The sequence below is a fragment of the Zootoca vivipara genome, chromosome Z1 (assembly GCF_965207765.1).
Source record: "Zootoca vivipara chromosome Z1, rZooViv2.hap1.1, whole genome shotgun sequence".
Lineage (NCBI taxonomy): Eukaryota > Metazoa > Chordata > Lepidosauria > Squamata > Lacertidae > Zootoca > Zootoca vivipara.
In genome coordinates this window covers 36548670-36572217 of record NC_142583.1, presented here as the reverse complement: position 1 = coordinate 36572217, position 23548 = coordinate 36548670, and the positions used below count along the sequence as shown (strand labels likewise).

The following is a 23548-nucleotide window of genomic DNA, read 5'->3' as shown; positions in this document are numbered from 1 at the left end:
CCAGCTCTGTACCTTTTGCTTTAACATCATCAGTGCAATTGGGTTTTTCTCTTAATAAATAGCAATCAGTCTTGATGTCATGTGTTTACAGTTTTCCAGTGCAGAGGCTTCCGTTAATGAACGTGATCATTTACACAGTGACACTGTAGTATTGGCATGCTAAATAATTTAGCAGGCTGTGGCAGGTAGATAGCTGTGTAGTGTCTCTGTTACTATGGCAATACATTTCCTTAATGCAAATATTAGTCATTCTGACTATGTAGATCTCTAGACTCAGGAAATTTATTAGTGAGGATGGAGAATTTAGCCTGGAGTGATTCATTTTCCGTGCTGGCTCAGTGTTGAGTCTGGTTTTGGTGAGCCAAATTTGCTTGATAGCCATAAATGCAGACGGCAGGTAGCCTATATTCAGAATAACCTTCTTAATCTTTCACTCTTTTTTTTAAAAAAGCCACTTCCTACCCTTGGCACTGTGGGTTAAACCACAGAGCCTAGGGCTTACCGATCAGAAGGTCGGCGGTTCAAATCCCCGCAATGGGGTGAGCTCCCGTTGCTCGGTCCCAGCTCCTGCCAACCTAGCAGTTCGAAAGCACGTCAAAGTGCAAGTAGATAAATAAGTACCGCTCCGGCAGGAAGGTAAATGGTGTTTCCATGTGCTGCTCTGGTTCGCCAGAAGCGGCTTTGTCATGCTGGCCACATGACTTGGAAGCTGTACGCCAGCTCCCTCGGGCAATAATGAGAGATGAGCGCCGCAACCCCAGAGTTGGTCATGACTGGACCTAATGGTCAGGGGTCCCTTTACCTTTACCCTTGGCAATAATGGTTTTCTCGGTTTACTTTGTTGACATAAGATGGAAATTGGTGACAGTGAAACAGGAAGGGATAGAAAGCAGGTTTGGTGGACTTTTCACCGTCAGCACCATATCTAGTTCATTTAAAACTTTATAAATGGGTGACTTACAAAACCCTTACAAAATACAGTGAGCAAGGCCCCTATCTTGAGGTTTGTTGCCAAATAAACTCAAGGCACTTAGGAAAAATTGAGATTTTCATTATATATTGTTTCAGCAGTTTTCCCATACTGCTATGTAACCTTTCCCAAACAAGTAAAATGCAGAATGGTGATGGTTAAGATTTCCTGCTGACACTTCAGTGCCCTGGATTTGTCCATCACAGCATATAAGAAGAAGTGGTGCTTCTCTTAGAATTCATATTCCCCTAACAGTGCAATTCTATACATGTTTCCTCACAGTATAGCCTTCTGAGTTCGGTGGGATATACTTCTTGGTAAGTGACTATAGTAAAGCAGGCTTAAGCTTCCTGCTTGTCCATGGAGCTTGTGTTTCTTTTTAGTCTTGCATCCCTTTGGGGTTTTTTCCTTGAATTGCTGCCTGCCCTGTTTTCTTGCCTACTACAAGTTTTCCCTAGTTTTCCTGGTCTAGGTCCTTTGTTTCCCTTTTTTACTTGGGATGTGATTTATACTCATCCCTGCCTTGATTCTGTGCAGACTCTTTAGGAAGAAAGTATCAATATTTCTATATGGATGGTCTTAATCCAATTTGGCTGCTAGTTTTTGCGTGTGGAGGTCCCCAAACCACCCCTAAATAAATCACAACGTACACAGAATTAAGTTTAATGGTTTTTGGCATGAATTTGGCCACAACTTTATTAAAATCCAAAACAATGTGTGAGTGGTTGCGTAGGCATTGGTTCCCAACTGTCACCTAAGGACAGAACTGATAATAAGATAAACTTGCCTTGTCAACACGGGGAAATCCCCACAGGGAGAGACGGGGACCGGGTGTACAGAACTCTCCCCTCTCCCTTCAGGCTCCCAGAGGCTTCAATATGCCGTCCTGGCCCCTACCTCGGGGTTACGGACACAGCATAGAGCCACTGTATACCTGACCAGGATTTCCCCACCACAATAAGATAAACTTGCCTTGTCAACACGGGGAAATCCCCACAGGGAGAGACGGGGACCGGGTGTACAGAACTCTCCCCTCTCCCTTCAGGCTCCCAGAGGCTTCAATATGCCGTCCCGGCCCCTACCTAGGGGTTACGGACACAGCATAGAGCCACTGTATACCTGACCAGGATTTCCCCACCACTCAGGCATAAACTTGGGGCCAACTAATCTTTAAGACCCTTAATACAAACATCATAACCAATGCCTAACCGCCAACCTTACAAGTTGTGACTATTTGCTATGCAGTAGGCGAAAACCCAAATGGCACCAGCCAATCAGCCAGATGGGAAAAATTCCTACCGGCCCCTGAATACAGGCGACCAAGAAAAGTCATAGCAATGTCAACACAGAGGCCTAAAAAACAGGGAGGGAGGGTGGGGATCAGAAACGCAGCCAAAGAGAAGGGTCCAGAAAAAACCAACGTTAAGCTTAAATACACCCCAAGGTTTGATTCACAAAATGATACATACCAATTTGCCCAACAACAGCCCTTAACCAATCAAACGGTGGCCACTCATGCCCCCACCTTTGCCATAGGCGTGGTTTTCAGCCCCCACCGCAAATCGTGCTCTCTGTAATGGAGAACCCGTCTTGCCCCTGAATCTTGCTTACATCATGTCTTCTGGCCTTCAGCCATGCTTCTATGTTTCTGCTACCTCTCTGCTGACTGCTGCATCTACTCACATCCTGGACTAAAAATATTATTCCAAGGAAAGACCATGTCTACAAAAGACACAGCTAACCTCCCCACCCCACTAATTAATCTTTTTTAAAATAATTGGAGGAATTTGGAGAGAGAATTTGAGAGAAGCAGTGTTGGCTGCTTAGAGGGCAGAAGGGGATTAAAATATAATGTGTTTTCTGACATAATATTCTGAAAGAGAAAAGCCACACATGAACTACTAGTAATAAGAAACCAAACATTATTTGGTTCTATACACTGTATATTCTGTATTCTGTGTAATAATCTTGGGCATTCTTAGCAAATACTTCTAGCAAGACACTGTCCTCCCTCCCTCCCTCCCTCCCAATAATTGCTCCATTTATTCAAGCAATAGTTGCACAAATAAGCATGATTCTAATATACTGTTCACTTGATAAAGTTTAATGTTATCCTTTGAAATTAAACTTTTCAAGCATTATTAATAGTGTTTATAATAAAGGTTACTGTGATTTGAAATTTAACATTAAAACGGAGGTGATTGCACTCTAGGCTTAACATTGAGAGAAGGTATATGTGCATATTTAACCAGCATAATGAATTGCAAGTTTCACTTATTAGTTCTAAACAGAGTTGTGCGCTGCTTGTAATGGTCCAATAATCTGCTGCTACTGTCTCTTGATACAGTAAGAGATGAGTGCCTTAACAAACATCGTATTCCTTTATTAAATTTAAAGCTTCTTCTGGGGTAGTTAATGTTAGTGCCATCAATGAAATTATGAACAGCATAACTCCTGGGTAAGCATTCATGTCAGTTTCAGGTTGCCATATTTTGAAGAGCCAAAGACACATTTGCCGACTTCTACTTTTAACTATGGATTGCTGTGGTGAATGTCATTTTACATACCCATATAAAAGACAACATATGGCAGCCCTGTGTCTGTTGAACTTGCATGTATCCTGGATCGCCTCAGATTTGAAACTTGTCAGCATTCATGAGAAATGGCTGTTCTGTACAGATGGAGCATTAGGCGGATATCGACAGATTTACGAATTCACATGCCAGCTTGCTAAGGGCAAGTATCTTCAGACAAGGAGGCCACCCAATATATTATAGAGCCAATACGTCACAGAGCCAGTTGCATTTATACAGGACTTGTATTCTGATTTTGTTTAATAGTTGTTTCCAACAGAAATGAACTCTTGTGCCATTGGAATTTGTAGTGCCTCCAAGTAATGAGGTAGAGTGTCCTTGAATTAAAACCAATTTGTGCCCTAAAACACTCCTGGCTGGTTTACAATTACAGCGGTTGCTCAAATTTATTTTCTCTTGACCAGCATATTTTAACCTACTTTCAGATAAAACCATGTTAAAAGCTATTGGGCAGTAATTCTCCTAAAGACAATAGAACAAAAGAGCATGTAATAATATCCAGTGGTGACTTTCTGCTGATGGAAGGGAATCGACTGGAAAAAGAAAAGGAGGCAATTTTCAGCAGTGGTACCATACCTCTAAAATTGTCTTCAAATGAATCTATGGGTTAAACTGTTCTTTTACACAAGTATTCCAAAACCCCTTTTAAAAGTGGAAGTATGTTCCTGCATATCTCATAACTGTGAACATTGTTCAAAATTAAATGCTTTTTGACTATTTGTTAAAGATGCAATTAATATGGTAAAGGTAAAGGGACGCCTGACCATTAGGTCTAGTCGTGACCGACTCTGGGGTTGCAGCGCTCATCTCGCGTTACTGGCTGAGGGAGCCGGCGTACAGCTTCCAGGTCATGTGGCCAGCGCCACCCGCGTCCCTAATTAATATGGTACTAAATAACAGTTTATTGTGCTTTCAAGATAGACACGTGCTATGCCTCTTGAGCAGGCTTGGCCATGGTCCTCCAGATATTGTTGGACTCTAACTCTCATCACACCTGAGGATCAGCCATGTTTATCTGGGACTGATGGGAGTTTGAATCGACCCTTCAACCCAACTCTTAGAAAAAGTAAAGAGAGACAGAAACTTGGGATTCATGTCACCCAAACCCAGCAGATATTGTTGTTCGTTGTTGGATGACCAAGATGGATGAAGAGTAATGCCACACATCTTTACAGGAATATGAAACCAATGAAACCCAGCTTCCTTTCTTAGTTGGAGTGTGCAAGAAACTCTATTTCTTATATCAGTAGTCTAAGTGGCTGATCAGACATTATTTAGAGGCTAGCTTTGACATGCAGTGGAAAGGGACATGGGTGGCGCTGTGGGTTAAACCACAGAGCCTAGGGCTTGCCGATCAGAAGGTCAGCGGTTTGAATCCCCGTGACAGGGTGAGCTCCCGTTGCTCGGTCCCAGCTCCTGCCAACTTAGCAGTTCGAAAGCACGTCAAAGTGCAAGTAGATAAATAGGTACCACTACAGTGGGAAGGTAAATGGCGTTTCCGTGTGCTGCTCTGGTTTGCCAGAAGCGGTTTTGTCATGCTGGCCATATGACCTGGAAGCTGTACGCCGGCTCCCTCGGACAATAACGCGAGATGAGCGCCGCAACCCCAGAGTCGGTCACGACTGGACCTAATGGTCAGGGGTCCCTTTACCTTCACCTTTTCACATGCAGTGCTAGTGTGGAGACTCTACAATTTTAAGACCAAGGGTACAAACACCTATGTTATGGGCTGGACAATCTGAAACAGTAGGGCTTATGTGGATACAGAAAGCAAACAACAGAAAGCAGTGGAAAGAACTTGAAGAGGCACATATCCAAAGATGAATGTGAGACAATGTGAAGAGAAAGAGAGTTTTGACATGCGTTTTCCTAACCCCTGTGGCACAGTATTTCTGAATTTAGATTTATTTGTGAAAGAATTCATGCAGTTACTTGTCTTATCCTCCTAGGGGCTGCTATTTCCTTGCAAGATCTGTGTGTGCTTGCTGCTTTATACTTGAATGTGTTGGAGAAAAACATTTCACTGAAAACGTGAACCAAATTGTAATTCATTTTCAATCAGGTGCAGTGGCTCAAATTGGTGGATGAAACCCGCCCCCATAACAAACTTAGTATTTTGGTAAAGGGACATACCATATGCAATTGAGTCTGCTGAACTGTAAACTTGGTTTACACAATAAATATTCCTCAACTGAAAGGATTTTTGATTGCTACTGTGTTTGGATATCATAATGAACCTTGGTTTATCAGGATGGGAACAGGCTACATTGAACACATGTTTCCTGTTAAACAGCTGTGAGGAAGAGGTATGATTACCATGGAAGACAAAATTTTGTGATGTGATGAAGAAATGCAAAGTCTTGTGGCACCTTTAAAGTGAACATATGTATAATTGATTTTTATTTTTTGGTCAATCCATTTGATCAGCCACATGATGAAGTAGACTGTACTCCAGTAGTCCATGAAACTTTACTACATAATAAATTTGTTAATCTCCAGAAGTGCCATACAACTCTTATTTTTGGTCTGTTGCAGCAAATGCAACAGACCTTTTCTGGAAACTGTGAAGGGAGGCTGTAATCCACATTATATTTAGTTTCAAAATAACTGGGAATCTGGTGTAGGGAAGGGAATTCTCTGTTTTTATTCTGGCTCTGAATACAGCGGTACCTCGGTTTACAAACACAATTGGTTCTGGAAGTCTGTACTTAACCTGAAGCGAACTTAACCTGAAGCGAACTTTCCCATTGAAAGTAATGAAAAGTGGATTAAGCCGTTCCAGATGGTCTGTGGAGTACTTAAACTGAAGCGTACTTAACCTGAAGTGAACCTTCCCATTGAAAGTAATGGAAAGTGGATTCATCTGTTCCAGACGGGTCCGCGGAGTACTCAACCTGAAGCGTACTTAACCCGAGGTATGAGTGTAATTGGTTCCGGAAGTCTGTACTTAACCTGAAACGTACTTAACCTGAAGCGAACTTTTCCTTTGAAAGTAATGGAAAGTGGATTATTCCGTTCCAGACAGGTCCGCGGAGTACTTAAACTGAAAATACTCAAACCGAGGCATTCTTAAACCGAGGTATGACTGTAAGTGAAAACACTCTTCCCCTCTTGTTAAAACAACCCCACTCAGTAGAACACCTATTGAGAAGAAAACCTTTTCTCTCATTGTATTCTTGCTCACCCTGGCACTTGTTAAATTACCTGCCTCTTTCCTTCTCCAAATATTTCTGGTTGCACTTAGCTCATATGAGAATCTATTATAGTATAAAAGAACACCATTTCCCTGAATAGATGAACTGTATACTCTCAGAACTTCCATCTAGTCGGAACTGAGCTTATTTATTGGTCTTCATCCAACTCATTACTGATTCCAGGCACTGGTTCAGCACATTCACGTTAATCTGACAAAGAGAAAAAGAGCTGGGTGCCATCAGTAAATTGATAAAATCTTTCCCCAAATTTCAGAATGACACCCCAGCAATATCTTAGATGTTAAAGAGCACGCAGGACAATGCAGAATCCTGTGGAAATCGATAGCGCCATCAGTAGTTCCAGTATCAGCTGCAGAAATGGTCCTCTAAGATGAGAGCAGAACTCCCATCAGGCCCAGCAAGCATGGCCACATCTGGCAGGCCAAAGGTTCCCCATACTTGTATTAGAGAGACATCTGGAATTAGTTGCAGTACAGTTTTATTATCTAACCAAACGGCTGGGCAATTTTGCTGCGAAAAGTTTTGGGTTTTTTTGGGTGGGTGGGGGATTATTAGCATGATGAGGCAGTTAATATTTACTTCCCAGCAGTTGCAAAGGTCATTTGGTTTGTTCATAATGTCAAGCACATTTCTGAAATCAGCATAATTTGTCTTAATTTCCATACTTGTTAAGCAGCACAGTAATTAAGGTGGACCACTTCCAAGGTGGTTTACCAAGGACTATATATGGCGCAGGAGTCCTAAGATGTATCACTTGGGTAGCAAAACACATCCCTCACCCATTCCCATTAATTGCTCTGAAATGCAAAGAACCAGATAACACTGCTAGCACCGTGTGCCAAATAACAACCGAAATTGCAAATAAATAAATAAATAAAAACAAAAATATTGTTTTGTCTGTCTGTTGAGTCCAAGAATCTATCTCTTGTTAGTCTGTTGCAGCACCTTTGATTAATGCATTTATTGTTGTATGACCATGTGTGTGGTCAGTTTCATGGGCTATGAAGCTGATTTATTTAATAACAGTTTGTGATAAACGATGACACAACAAGCACAGATCTTGTGAAATGAAACACTGGCTATTTCTCCCGGCTGTGTGGGAGGAGAATAAAGAGCAGGGGAGCACACTAACCCAAGGCTTGGCTCAGGCTCATTATAACTAGTGCGAAATCATGGTTTCAAATTATGTGTGAATGTGACCAGGATGGTGGTATGCTGTCATTTATCTGACCAAAATGATGCTTTGATTACATGTAGGAACTTCTCTTTATTTTCATGGCATTTTACCATTGGTACAAACCACAGTGTGGGGACCCTGTGCTCTTTCACACCCTGTAATTTCACACAGCTTGTTCTTATTAACAACAGCAACCCCAAAAGGGTCATGTTTCTGAATGAATTGCTGTTTTTGTCAGTAATCTTTTTAAAAGGCCCTCAACCTTGCATATGTATTCAGCTTTTGTCGTTAGTATTGCTTAGTTACCAAGGATAATATAGGAAAAGGCATGATGTATTTTCACGTGTACCAAATATAGCTTTAATTCGCTTTTGTGTTCTTCCAATTAGTACGGTAGCTCCCACAGAAGCCCATTCTAGTTATAAACATCCTTCACCATACTGTACTTCCCTCCCCCCGAGGGGAGGAATGATAACCTTTCCCACAACATACTCCTGGCTATGGTGTGCTGCAAAGAGCACAGAATCAAGAAATGATCACTTTGGCAGAAACATGGGTTAATCTAGTAAAACAATAAAGTACGTAAGAATAATCTTTCTAGATCAAACCAAAGGCCTGCCTATCTAGTTCAGTATCCTGTATCCCATAGCGTCCAACAAGATGTCTATAGGAAGCCCACTAGCAAGAGATGACTGCAATATCCCTCTTCTGTTATTTTCTGCCAGGGATATGTAATGCTATAAAGAAGTGAGAAGATGCCGACTTGTGTTGCAAGAGATCCAGGGCCATGTGTATAATCTCACATTATTCCCAGTACATATTTTAAAATCTAAGTTGTTTTATGTTGCTATTAAATCCCATGTTTGTTCTTTATGAATTTTGGTTTTGGTTTTTTTGCAGGTCAAAGATGCTATCCAGACTTGACACTTGTGATGCAGTGATCAGCAACAGAAGAGAGCAAAGGAAATTGAATATGGCCTCATAGAATTGAACTTTGGAGCGTTTATGATGTCCACAGGTGCAAGTGGCAGGAAAAACCATCAGGCTGTGAGCCTCGAAGGAGTTGACCCAGAAACCTGCATGATAGTGTTTAAAACTCACTGGGCACAGGTAAAGTAGCTCAGGGAAGCTTTTATTCTATTGGTTTTTAAAGTTGGTTGCAGTGGTAAGAATCCATTCCAAAACAACAACAAAAACAAGAAACAACAAAAGGATTGGGGGTTGGTTTTAACTGCCAATACACAGCATGCAGTCTGTTCCCAACACCCAAGTGCATTTTCTGTTCTTGTTATGGAAAATGGTAGAATCTTGCTACTCCATTATTTAGTTAACATCACATGTAATAATAAAGTGGCATAGCTCTGTTTGATGGGTAGGCTAGAGAAGGAGCTAGAAGATTTAGATTTTATGAAAGGAGATAAAATTTAGAATATAACTTTGAATTCTCGTGCTTTGACGGTCCAGTGGATTTTAAAGATAAGGCTCAATTATATATTAGCATTGGATGCAAACCTGCACATGGTTAGGCTCTTAAATCCTATTGAAGCAGGCTTTGTGCAGGTGTGCAGACTAAGGAGATGCATTTTACAGCAGCAGGCAATTATCTATTTTAATCCAGTATTGTTCACACTGACAGACGTGTCTACAGTCAAGTTGCCTTCCTCAGTCTGTCACCTGAGGTCCTTCCATTGTAATGTTGGGATTGACCTAACACACCCTCTTAGCGTTTATACAAGCAAACGATGCCACTTAATCATGGCTTCAGCTACTCAGTTCTCCCAGAAGTTGAATTAGCAAAAGACATTGTCAGTACTGAATTTGGTATTTGAAACTTGGTTGGCCAGCACTCTCAATTTTAATATATTTACTTACAAGAATTGTGACCAGTGGTAGCTTGCTACATAATGTTATGAGGCAATTAAAGAACCATTGGGGTTGAAGACCAGAATATAAATATGTTAAATAAATATTTTTTTAACAAACCCATTCGATGAACTGTTTAAATGTGCTTTCATAAATTAATTCCTATTGCTAATTTATAAGTTGTTTGCTACTTGATTAAATTATTAATCTCTGCAATCCATTCTGAGGTCCATTTTGAGAGGCACTTCGCTGCATTTGTTCAATAGATGTTTTTACATTGGGAGCTTAAAGCACTGATTCAGTCTAGCAACTTTGAAGAGTGAGTTTAGTGAAAAATAGGATTTGAGTTAAAAGGTTAGTTAAGAACCTCTTCACTCTGATAACGAGAATGTTGTTTCACGTTTCTCTAGGTGGTGAAAATATTAGAGAAGCATGACCCTTTGAAAAATATTCAGGCAAAATATGGGGCAATTCCTCCTGATGAGGCCAGCACTGTGCAGAATTACGTAGAACACATGCTCTTCCTGTTAATCGAAGAACAAGCAAAAGACGCTGCCATGGGACCTATCCTGGAGTTTGTTGTTACCGAGAATATAATGGAGAAACTCTTCCTTTGGAGTCTCAGGAGGGAGTTCACTGATGAGATGAAAATCGAACAGTTGAAGATGTATGAAATGCTTGTCACTCAGTCCCACCAGCCCTTGCTGCATCACAAGCCCATCTTGAAACCTTTGATGATGTTGCTGAGTTCTTGCTCAGGAACTACTACACCAGCCGTGGAAGCTGAGCTGGTGGTTCTTCTCAACCAGCTGTGCTCAATCCTAGCCAAAGATCCATCTATTTTAGAACTCTTTTTCCATACCAGTGAGGACCAAGGAGCTGCAAACTTCCTAATTTTCTCTCTCTTGATTCCTTTTATCCATCGAGAAGGGACTGTGGGCCAACAGGCTCGTGATGCACTGCTTTTTATAATGTCACTTTCTGCAGAAAACAATGTTGTTGCTAACCATATAGTAGAAAACACTTACTTCTGTCCGGTAAGTTGCTTGTTCTGACCCTACCCTCTAAAAAGAAACCCAACCCACCTCTCAACTTGATACTTTCCCCACCAACAAAGCAGAACTGAATTTATTTGGTACATTTTGTTACGGTTTTGCAGAAGTGGGAAGTGGTGGCATCAGGGGGATATAGCTTTCTGAACCAGTCTGTATTTAATTGTGGTCATTTCTATACTATAATTTGCTCCTCAACAGAAAACGTATCAGGAGCAAAATGAACAAATTAGGGACTAAATACATGCAATTTAGTGGGGATAATATCAAAGTATCAAAGTATGATATTTAGGTGGCCATTTGGGTCTAATTAACGTTGGTATTAGTATACCAACGTTAACATGGTATTATAATGTGCCATTTGAAGATCAGTTTTTTGAATAAAACATTTGCATTAGGTATTAAAGCTGTAAAGTGTTGAAATTTTCAAAAAATCTCTCCAGTTATGCTTCAGTTATGCTAGCTACATTTTGTTTTTTAAACAAATCAAACTATTTCCCTCCAACTTAATCTTACTGAACTCACAGTAGCCAAGAATTAGGTGTTTTCATTTTGCTCCACCACGTACCTATCACAATGACACACATGCCAACTTGCATAAGTTCCTATGAGTTTGTGGAAGGTGATTCCCAAAGGGAAGCAGCCTGCTTCCTTTTTATTCTTTCAAGTCAGAAACTAGCAGCGTTCAAACCAAGCTAACTTCACACTTACTGCTTCTACTCCCTGCCTCCATTCAGTTCCTGCTATCCTTTGACCTGCTGCCTCATCATTTATTTATTATATGCGTATCTGGCTTTTTCAGACAAATACTTTGAAAGTGGTTCATATCAGTAAAAAAGAAAATTAGTCCGGGAAAGGAGCTAGAGAAGGGCGAGGACTTTGATAACGCTGGAATGAAGTGATGAATTGTGTGTCTGGTTTCCAGTGGTGGCCAGATTAGACTGATAACTCTGGAACAAAGTGTTGAACTGAAGATGATCCAGTGATGATTGTACTGATCTACCTTTGCAGTTGATAACAGTTGGTGCAACTGCCTGATGCAGCTTGTTCCCGAGTGTTGTTAGGTTGGGCTAAGTTAGTTGAAAATAGTTCCTACTGCAACCCAGGGGTACCAACTTGAATGAAATATTGGGAGGCCCCAGGCCCCACCCCACATAATCGATCGCAAGATGTGGCACATGCACACCGTCTGAATGGCAATGCCCATCAACTTTGGGGGGTCCCGGCCCCTTCAAATATTTTACAGGGGTGGGGCAAAGGGACCTTGTCCCCTAGGTGTTGGCTCCTATGCTGCAACCAGTGGGGCAAATTGGTAAGGACTTGATTTGCTTTCCGTTTCAACTAACTATGTCTGAATCCAAACCTTCCCTCATACTTTTTGTACCAGCCCACCCATAAGGCAGGGTGAGGCCATTGCCTCAGGTGGCAGAAGCCCCACTGCCTCCATGAACAGCAGGGAAACACCACTACTATTGGCGCCAATCTGGCAGAGAATACAATATCTCATGTGATTTTGGGCAAGACCTTGTCCAAATCAGCCTGATTTTTCCAAAAATTGCTGTCAATGACAGCGGCACTTCTCTGTCATTGGCACTGGCAGAGCAGGTAGGAGGTGGCAGGAGGAAGGTAAGGTGAGACTTCCCATTTCACATCAAGTGGCGAGACGAGACGTGGGTCCCTTTATTCCATGCCAACTGACACAAAGGTCCAAATATCTGAGAACACTTTTCTTTCTCCCCCACTGACCTAGTATACAAAGAAATGAAATTGGATAGGCTCAAAATAAGTTGCATAGTTAAGGAAAGTTTTAGTCTAAAAATTAACACATTCGTAGCCTCAGCCCTTTTTGACATCATTTTAAAGATCCTCCTGGAAGAGTGTGTGTCGAGAGTGACAACATGGGTCACAGCATGTAAACAATTGAATGACACATTGTGAAACAACTTTCTGCCCTGTTTCTAATGAATCTCTTTACATGTACCGTATATCAAGATTTCAGTTGTACTTGCAAGCACTGAGTAACATGTCTCTAGCATAGACTTTTTCTTGTTGACTTCATTTAAATTGATACATCTAAAGAGTACTCATTTTTTAAAATTGTCCCCAAGGTAGATACCCTTATTAGATCCATGCTGTAACTTCCATAATTACATTTGCCAATTAATTTTTAGAATGACTTTTTACTCTGAAGATTAAAGCAAGCTGTATTAACCTTCAAACAGCTGGGCGTCTTGAGTGACAAAACACATTCCTAATTAGAATGATTGTCTTAGTGTGTAAAAGGTAGCTAGCCCAAGTCTATAATAAAATATCAGAGTCCGCTCCTGAGGGCTGCTCACTTTTTAAAGACCCATAATGTGTTGGTCTTGTGAGTTTGATCTTTGCAGTTTGGGGAGTTCTATACTGCCTTCGCGAAAAATCAGAATGATGCCGCAGGGATCTGGTTAGCATCCATCGTTCACTCAGGCAAAAAATACAGAATGATTAAAGGATTTCTTTCACTGTTATTTTCCCGTGAATGTAATAAAATAATCTAAATTCTGATTCAATTAAAAGAAAGCTAGGCGTGATATTGTACTGAATGTCAAAATCCCTCCTCTGTAATTAAAATAATGATAGCTAGAGTGCAGAAGCAAGCATTCAACCGTAGGCCATTCCAGAATGTGTGCCCTTATGCAAACTTCAACTACAGTAGTTGAAAAAGCAAGTCAGCCCTACTAATGCTATGGACTTCTTAGCAACCCCCTGTGTGCAGGGACACCCATGAGCAGGTCTAGAATACTGTGGATTGCAGCCATCCTGCAACACTATATTAAATATCTGATGGATGAGCTGTGTAGAGCTGACATCATGCAAGAAACAGAGGATAAGCAGAGTGGAAGGTCAAAATTGCTGCATGGGCAAGGTGGGGGTTACCTTAACTTTTGAAGCATTTTCCTAACTGGGAACTGCATGAGTAGGGAAGAGAAAAGCAATGTATCTAATTGACAAAAAAGAAAGAGGTGGATTAAATTTACCGGATTTCAAATTATATCATGATGCGGCTGCCCTATTTTGGCTAAAAGAATGGATTGAGTTAAAAGATAGTGAAGTTCTGGACCTTGAAGGTGCTGGACTGGGGTTTGGTTGGCACTGGCACTTGTCAAGAGAAAAATTAAATGTACACAATGCCTTGTGGAATAATATTATTAGGAAATCAATCTACAGAACATGGATAAAATACAGGGGGATATTGGAGCCGAGGACACCGTGGTGGATATCACCTAAAGAAATAATATCAGTTAAAAAAATAAATATGGAAAGTAATTGGCCAACATATAATGAATTATTAGAAAAGGTAGATGGGAATTTAAAATTAAAAGATTATAATGAAATTAGAAAATACTGCAATGTGTGGTTACAATATTTTGAAATTAATGAAAGATTTAAAAAAGATAAGATAATTGGCTTCGAAAAAGAGATGTCTAAATTTGGTAAAATAATATTGGAAGGGGGAAATAAATTTATAAAAAATTTGTATGAATTGATTCTGGAATGGGAAACCAAAGATGAATTAACAAAAGATGTAATGGTCAAATGGGCACAAGATGTGAGTAAACCAATAATGTATGAAAATTGGGAAAAATTATGGACAAGGGATATCAAAATGATAACTAGTTATGATTTAAAGGAAAATATCTACAAAATGCAATTTAGGTGGTATCTAACCCCGGTGCGCCTGGCAAAGATATACAAGGGAAATGATAAGTCTTGCTGGAGATGCAAGGAAGAAACTGGAACATTTATACATGTCTGGTGGTGGTGTAAAAAAATAAGAAATTTTTGGGATGAAATATATAAGGAGTTAAAAAAGATAACCAAAACATCATTCAAGAAAGATCCGGAAATATTTCTTTTGAGTATGTTAAGTGACGAAATTAAGGCTGAAAACAGATGTGTGGTAATGTATAGCACCATAGCCGCCAGAGTCCTAATCGCACAAAATTGGAAAAGTGATAAAATTCCAAACATAAAAGATTGGCTATTGAAAGTAGTGGGATATAAGAATCTGGCTATTAAAAATGGGATTTCCAAAGGATTGGGTAGAGAAAAAGCGGGCAAGAATTGGGAATCCTTCGAGTTTTATATGAAAAATAAGGTTGAATAAGCGAATCTTGTGGCAGAGGTAGGAAAGGCAAGGAAATCAGAGAGAAGGGGAAAAAAAATCAAATCGAGTATGCACCAGAAGAAAGAAAGATAATCAACATATAGGAATGACTGGAAGTCATCAGGGGGAGAGGGCAGGGGGAGGGCAGTTAGTGGTTAGCCTTTTAACACTAATGGTCAAAATGAATTAGATTAAAATTTGGGAAAATAAGGGGCCAAGTATGGATGACCCTCGGAAAGAATGATTTGTCTATTCTTATTTGATCCCATTATAAGCTTTTATGTTCTGTTTGACGATTAAGGTTTTTTTTATGTCAGTTTTTCTATTTTTGTTATGTTATAATTATGATTTAGAGATATTATAATATTATTATATATTATAATATTATTCTGTTTAAGTTATTGTTTTTGTTAAGTTTTGTCTTTTTCTATTTTCTTAACTTCTTTTTCTTTATGTTAATGTTATATGTGTAAATAATTATTATTAATAAAGTGTATTTTTAAACAAAAAAAAAAGTAAAAAAAGAAAAAGAAAAGCAATGTATCATACTTGGGGAAGAATTTTTGTTTGTTCTACTTTTACTTGTTCCTTTTGAAATAACTTAAAGGTTATTTTGAAATAACTTAAAGTTGACAACGGTCAATAATACCACTACTGACAAATGGTAGCACTAGCTATGTTGGGGAATAAAATTGTTGTGTATTTATTGGATTGTCTACATGACTAAAGTGCAACCCAACCATGCAGAATTGTGGCTATAGTTAGTCTTTCTAAAATATTAGTCTGATAGACTATAGCTTCTTTTCACCCTACAGTTCTATTAATTGTAGCTTGGGTGATGGAATAAGTAGCGAGTAAAGAACATAATAGATGCAGAGAAACACACATTGGCAGTCTTTTTATGCCTGTCAATCAAAAAAATAATAATGTTTCAACTTGGTGCCTCTAGAAAATCAGGCTTATCACCCCAGGTACTCAAAATGATTTACAAGTAGAATAGCTTTAACTGGCTCTTGTAAAACTAAAGTTGCATGACTGGTAATATTTATTCTTTCCATGTCTCTGCATTGATTGTTGGAGTAAGGCTAAGAACTTACACCCACCACTTCCCATTAATAACTACAATTTTTTAAAAACATCAACAACACAAAATTCCTTTTATGACTTCTGCTTAGACTGGGTATTTACATTCAAAGAAAAACCTGTAATGTTCCACCTACCAGTAGTATTCTTTTAGTAAGTCTTGCTTGTGTTGGTCCAAGGGTCAATTGCATTCATAGTAATATAGAGTGACATCTATAAACATACAATAATGGTTAGTGTACTGAGCATGGATTTTGTATGTCCATTCCAGAAGTAGCACTGTTCTCTAGGCAGAAGGTGGTGGTAAGGATGTGAGAACAAATCACATAAACTCTTCTGTGAGTACGTTGTTTTCATTGACACCTACAGTATATATTTTAGAAACAGATGAAAAATACAAATTGTGGAAGAAAGCACACCTTCCGTTTTTGCGTTAAAGCAACCATATATCACGTAAGCTGAGCTGTTACAAAAACCTAGAGCAGCAAATTCTGCTATACAAACACAAAGGCAGGTGTGGGGAACCTTTGGCCCTCCAGATGTTGAACTATAATGCTTGTTACCATTGGCCTTGCTTACTGGTGATTGTAATTCAGCAGAATCCAGTCAAAGGTTTCCCATACCTGATCTATTGGCTAACCTACATCTTACTCATCAAATATGTTTCGTGCATCTACACATGTGCTTACACTGGAAGTGTGAATCTTACACTTTTCAAACATTCAAGCTTGCAACAGATGCAGAGAAGGGAGCCACTATTTTATTTCAGTGTCCTGTGTCTACTGTGTGTTGCCCACATGTCGTTGATAGTTTACATACATGTGTCTCCTTTTTATGTTTAGTGCTCTCAACAACTAGTTCTGTTTGTTTACTTAATTTGTTTGTCTATATTCCAAGAAATCTCAGTTCTGTCTTAATGAAAAGCTTATCAATGATGCAAACACTGTGTTTAAATAGTTGCTTTCTCTCCCCCTCCCTTTATGTCCTTCAATTCAGGTGCTAGCCACAGGCTTAAGTGGCCTATACTCGTCTTTGCCTACAAAGTTGGAAGACAAAGGAGAAGAATGGCACTGTCTGCTGAAAGATGACTGGCTTCTTTCTCCAGCTCTTGTCCAATTCATGAACTCCCTTGAGTTCTGCAATGCTGTAATACAGGTACTGGACTCAAGGAGAGAGCCTGCTTATGAAACTAACCTTTTAAAATATGTGGATGATGCCCATTTGTCCTCTTCCATTTGTTGAGGATTTTTAATCCCATGTCCTCTGCTAACAAAAGGCGAGCAAAAAGCAATTTTTGCTGATTCCTTTTCTGCCCTGCATCCCTCTCCTTCCTTTTCAAAATCTCCTCCAGAGAGATAGGGGACAGTGGGGAAGGTAGCATGGGAGGGAGAAGGAGAAATGGGTGCAAATAGTTTTCATTCCCTTCTATTACCAGAGGTCTTGATGAGATCAAGTGCTTTTGGATGAACAGAAGGCGTTCTGTCCACATTAAGGGCACAGTTGAATCAAACCCTATGCTGTGAATATTTACAGTTCATATATTTAATTATTCGGTCTTGATTTCAAGAGAGAGCAAGTTTCTTGCAAGTATAGGCAAGTATTAATAATTGTGATTTACATAACAAATATTCCTCATAAATCAGATACATATTTCTCTTTATTAACATTGCCCTCTTCCCAAAGATGGTTGACTGAACACCCTTTATTGATTCTAAAATCAAAGATTTATTTTTCAGACAGAACATTGTGGTTGTCTGGGCTAATTATTCTAGTTTATGATCAGGTTCTCATAACAGTAAAATGCATGCACACAAATGCACCCCAATAGCTGTGAAAGCCATTTTCATTGTGGTTGAGCTGATCAGGAGGTTAAGTATGTTTCACGAATCTAAATTAAATTCTGTTTGGTCTTCTCATGTTCTTTGTTCTTGATTATTTCTTAATTAGATTTTCACTCTTTTGAGTCTTTGTTCTTCTCCAGTCTAATGATAAAATCACATTTTATATCTCTTTGATGCTGCACTTAGGATTCTTATTGCGGCAAGGCTGTTCAGTATCTATAGCTTTATGTGAGTTATGCAACTTTGCTGAGTTTCATTAGTGAAAATACAGGATGGAAGTGTTTGTATATGCCATGTAGAAAAATTCCTGTTTTTTATTCTCTTTACAAAAGTGATGCATGTAGGGGGAAAGCACCCTCATTTTGTCTTAATGTCTTTGTCTTTCTTTCTTTTTTGACTTCCAGATTCAGAAAGCTGTCTCTTTTATAGCAAACCTTTATTATGAAGTTGACCAAATGTATTGTATTATAAAAAGGCCTTTGAAAAAGTGTATTTGCCAGAGATGTCGCCAGGTGCCTCAACACCGTCCGTTTCTGTGTTTCTCTAACTACCTGAAATATACTCGGAGTCAAGAGTGAATTTCATGCTCTTTATTCAGCTCATAGTCATCAAGGAGGAGAAGAGAAGACGAATGGCTCTTTTCCCCAAACCATCTGCTTATATACATTATTTACACAATGGGCCTTGCGTGATTGGCTACTTCAGGGCTACACCTGTGGGCCAATTATATTATGGATTGACTTCTGCCTGCAGCCTGATTGGCTGCTCCTACAGGCCAATCAGGTAGCAGATTCACTTCTGCCAGCCGCCTGATTGGCTGCTCCAGCAGGCCAATCAGGTTGCGGATTCACTTCCACCTGGAGTTGGATTGGGTAGCTCCCGCTGATTCTGAATCCTATTGTTCTAGGATTCAGCTCAGTACATAACACCCCTCCCCTCTAAGTTCCAGTCCTGCCCGGGAAGTTGCATTCGTAGTCCCCAAGGTCTGCTGGCCGCCTCCGTGTGCGTTGTGGCCTGGGGTGTTCCTTGGTCAGGGGTTCTGGTTCTGGCTCGTGTTCCGAGGCTGCTGGCTGTGCCAGGGCTGTCTGGTCTGGCGCCACTGAACCACTAGGTTGTAGCTCTGGTTCCGGTGTCCTTCCAGCCTCGGGGCGCCCCTCTGTGCCTACTGCTTCTGCTTCCCCTGCCCACCCCTCTCGCTCTACAGGCCTCACTGCCCTGCTGTCCCCTTGGGGCCCCTCTGTCCCGCTCTCCTCCCGGGTTCCTCCTGGGAATCGTCGTCGTAGCTGGTCGCAGTGGCGGCGCCAACATTGCCCCCCTTCCGTTAGTACCTCGTACGACACGGGACCGGTCACCTTGGTGACTGTGGCGGGTACCCATGCTGGGCCTGCCCCAAAATTCTTTGCATACACTGGGTCCTGGGCCACAAATGTCCGGGGGTTCCTGCCTTTCCCCACCACTACCTCATCCTGAGCTCTGTCGGGGTGAAGTCGGTCCAGTCTAGTTGCAAGGCGCCGGCCCATTAGTAATTCAGCTGGGCTCCGGCCCGTCGTTGTGCTTGGGGTGCTGTGCTGTGCTAGAAGAAATGCGGCAAGGCGGTATTCCCAGTCCCCTTGTGTCATGCGGCGGAGGCTGTCCTTGGTGGTCCGCACCATGCGCTCCGCTTGGCCATTGGTGGCAGGGTGGAATGGTGCTGAGCGGATGTGGCGGATGGCGTTCTGCGCTGTGAAGGTCTGGAACTCCTCTGACGTGAATGCGGTTCCATTGTCCGAGACGAGGGTGTCAGGGAGCCCGTGGGTCGCAAACAGCTTACGTAGTACCCGGATGGCTGCCGCCGTAGAAGTGGATGGTACCAGTGCGACCTCCAGCCATTTGGTGTAGGAATCCACCACTATGAAGAATGTTTTTCCCTGGAAGGGGCCAGCGAAGTCCACGTGCAAGCGTGACCATGGATGTCGGGCGGACTCCCAGGGCTGGACTGGGGCCCTTGGGGGATCCGGGCGGGATTCTTGGCAGGTCTGGCAGTGTTGGACCCAGGCCTCTATCTCTCTGTCAATCCCCGGCCACCACACATAACTCCTGGCAAGGGCCTTCATCCTCACTACCCCTGGGTGTGTCTCGTGTAGGGCTGTGAGGACCCTTTTGCGGAGGGGCTGGGGAACAACAACCCTGCTTCCCCATAACAGGCACCCCTTGTGGGCCGACAGTTCATGTTTGCGGTTTGTGTAGCCAGCGAATTCTGGCCCGGGGCTGCTGCTGGGCCATCCTCGCCACACCCAGTCCAGGACCCGGGAGATGACCCTATCTTTTGTGGAATGGTGCGCAACTTCTTGTGCCTGAATGGGTCGGTCGGGAAGCAGCTCCAGGGTCATAACCTCTTGCGCAGGCGCTGGGTCGGGGCCTGTTTCTGGTAGTGGTAGCCTGCTGAGGGCGTCTGCGTGGCCCATCGCCTTCCCAGGGCGGTGGATTAGTGCATACTGGTAGCCGGCAAGGAAAATTGACCACCTGAGGACACGTGGAGACAACACTTGGGGGGTCTGCTTCTCAGGGGCAAACAGGCCAAGCAACGGCTTGTGGTCAGTCACTATGGTAAAGGGCCGCCCGTACAAGAAATCATGGAATTTTTTTACGCCCTTCACGATTGCCAGACCCTCCTTGTCAATCTGCGAGTAGTTTCGTTCGGCTGCAGCAAGCGTCTGGGAGAAGTATGCCACCGGCACCTCTCTTCCATCCGGGAGTTGGTGTCCCAGGACAGCGCCGATGCCATAGGGAGAGGCGTCGCATGCCAGCACCACTGGCAGCCTCTCGTCGAAGTGTGCTAAGACCGAGTTTGAGACGAGCAAGTCCTTGACTGCCTGGAATGCGGCCCTTTGTCGCTGGCCCCACACCCAAGGGGCCCTTTTATCTAGGAGTCTGTGTAGGGGCTCCGCTACCGCTGCCTTATGGGGAAGGAAGGCATGGTAAAAGTTCAATAGTCCCAAGAATGACTGAAGTTCGGGCTTGCTCTTGGGCGCTGGGGCCTCACAAATGGCCCGTACCTTGTCACCGGTTGGATGGACCCCTTCTGCGTCCACCTTAAATCCCAGAAAGTCCACCTGCGGCACTCCCAGTAAACACTTTTCCCGCTTCACCTTGAGGCCCGCCGTCTGGAAACGGTGCAGGACGGAGCGGAGGCGGTCCTCAAATTCCTCTGGTGTGGGCCCGGCGATCAGTACATCATCGAAGAAGGGGGTGACGCCAGGAATCCCTTTAAGGAGAGAGTCCATTAGATTCTGGAATATGCCTGGTGCCACGCTAACGCCAAATTGCAGCCGCTTAACTCTGAATGCCCCTCTGTGCGTCACAATCGTCTGAGCCTCTGCTGTGGCTTCGTCCACAGGCAACTGTTGATACGCTTGGGCCAAGTCCAGTTTGCCAAAGATTTTTGACCCAGCCAGGGTGGCGAGGACATGGCTGACCACTGGCACTGGGTATGCATGGGCCGTGAGAGCCTTGTTTATGGTGCATTTGTAGTCTGCACAGATGCGGACCGAACCGTTAGGCTTGACGGGTGTGACAATTGGAGTTTCCCAGGGGGCGTTGGGCACCGGCTCCAGCACTCCTTGCTCCACGAGCCGGTCCAATTCCTCGTCTATGCGGGGTTTCAGGGCGAACGGGACCCGGCGGGCCTTGTGCCTGATGGGTCGTACAGCGGGGTCCAGCTGTAGGGCAATGGGGGGTCCTGTATATCGTCCCAATGCCCCATCGAAAACCCCTGGAAACTCTTTGCATATGGCGTCCACGTCCACTTGTAAGCTAGTGCGGTTCACCCCGGTAACGGCTAGCCCCAGAGGTCCAAACCATGCCAGTCCCAGTAAGCTAACGTAGGGGCCCTTAACTACCAGCAAGTCCAATTGTTGCTTTCGCCCTCGATATTGCACCCTGAAGGTCCCCACCCCCATAGTAGGGACCTTACGTTTCTGGAAGTCCCGGAGGGTGAATGGGGCCGGCCTTAGTTTGGGACCCCCATTAGGGCACAGTTCCCTTAATGTTCGGGCCGAGATTATGGATAGAGTTGAACCCGTGTCCAGCTCCATGCGGCATGGGGCTCCCTCTATCTGTACCTCTATATAAATTTTCTCTGTGCTGGGATGGGGCAACTGGAATACCTGGTAGTCCGTGATCTCCGTCGAGTTGCCTTGGTGCATGGTGCTGTGTGACCTGGGGCTCCTGGGTCGGTCATCTGATGCTTGTCGACGGGTGAGTCGAGCCCGACACACCCGGGCGATGTGTCCCAATTTTCTGCACTGCCTGCACTCTGCGTTGCGGAAACGACAGGTCCTCCTCTCGTGGTTCTCCCCGCAGCTTGCACAGTTCCCTCCTTCTCGTCGAGGCTGCTGTGGTGTGTGTGCTGCTTGAGTGCGCCGCTGTACTCGGTGTACTTCCTCCCTGTCAGATTCGGATTCATCGGTGAGGTCTTCGTGGTAGACCCTCGGTTGGGATGGCGGGGCCGGTCGTGCCTCTTGCGTTGACCTCTCGGCGGCTTCGGTTGCCAGGGCTTCCTCCAGAGCAATCTGGAACGTGAGGTCTTTTTTGGCGTAGAGGCGTCGTTGCAACATCTCGTCCCTCAGGCCACCGACGAGGCGGTCACGAAGCATGTTCTCCAATTCTGAGAAGTTGCATAACCGGGCGGCTTGGCGGAGGGAGGTCACAAACCCAGTTATGGTTTCCCCCGGGGCTTGCCGCTTTGCGTAGAAGGCATTTCGGCAAGCTACCACCGAGGGCTGTGGTGAGAAGTGCTCCTTCAGCCGTTCCATTATTGTTTTGTAAGAGACGGTAGCGACATCTCTAGGTGCAAGGAGAGCCCGGGCGATTTCAAACGTCTCCTCTCCACAGACGCTGAAGAATGTCGCCCTCTTCATGGCATCGTTGGTGACTTCTTTCGCTTGCAGGAGGAAGTTGAAACGGGCGGCGTACCCTTCCCAGTCTCCTGATGCTGGTTTGAATGGCGAGAAGCTGCTGTCGGTTGCCATTCTGGGTTCCTTGGGTCCTGGAGCTGAAGCCTGGATGCACGGTGCGATGCAGCGGTGCAGCAGGTGGCGGTGCTGCGGTGCAGTGCGTGGTGGCGGTCAGCTCAGCAGGATCCCATCTTCGTCGCCAGTGAAATATACTCGGAGTCAAGAGTGAATTTCATGCTCTTTATTCAGCTCATAGTCATCAAGGAGGAGAAGAGAAGACGAATGGCTCTTTTCCCCAAACCATCTGCTTATATACATTATTTACACAATGGGCCTTGCGTGATTGGCTACTTCAGGGCTACACCTGTGGGCCAATTATATTATGGATTGACTTCTGCCTGCAGCCTGATTGGCTGCTCCTACAGGCCAATCAGGTAGCAGATTCACTTCTGCCAGCCGCCTGATTGGCTGCTCCAGCAGGCCAATCAGGTTGCGGATTCACTTCCACCTGGAGTTGGATTGGGTAGCTCCCGCTGATTCTGAATCCTATTGTTCTAGGATTCAGCTCAGTACATAACACTACCAAATAGTAGTTGCGGAAAAACTGGTTTGTTTGAACTATTGAAATAATGTTGTTATGTATTGAAAAGCTGAAACATGAATAATGGTCTT

The 23548-nt window shown here is 43.2% G+C and overlaps 1 protein-coding gene across 1 annotated transcript in view; it reads left to right on the top strand.

Moving 5' to 3' along the window:
• Nucleotides 1–23548, top strand: part of FHIP1A (FHF complex subunit HOOK interacting protein 1A) — an 87726-nt gene that overhangs the window by 30348 nt on the left and 33830 nt on the right. The window contains exons 2-4 of the mRNA XM_035114011.3: nucleotides 8857–9066; nucleotides 10230–10856; nucleotides 17098–17256. Of these exons, the coding sequence (XP_034969902.2) occupies nucleotides 8962–9066; nucleotides 10230–10856; nucleotides 17098–17256 (891 nt within the window). The 5' untranslated portion in view covers nucleotides 8857–8961. The remainder of the gene's footprint in view (nucleotides 1–8856; nucleotides 9067–10229; nucleotides 10857–17097; nucleotides 17257–23548) is intronic.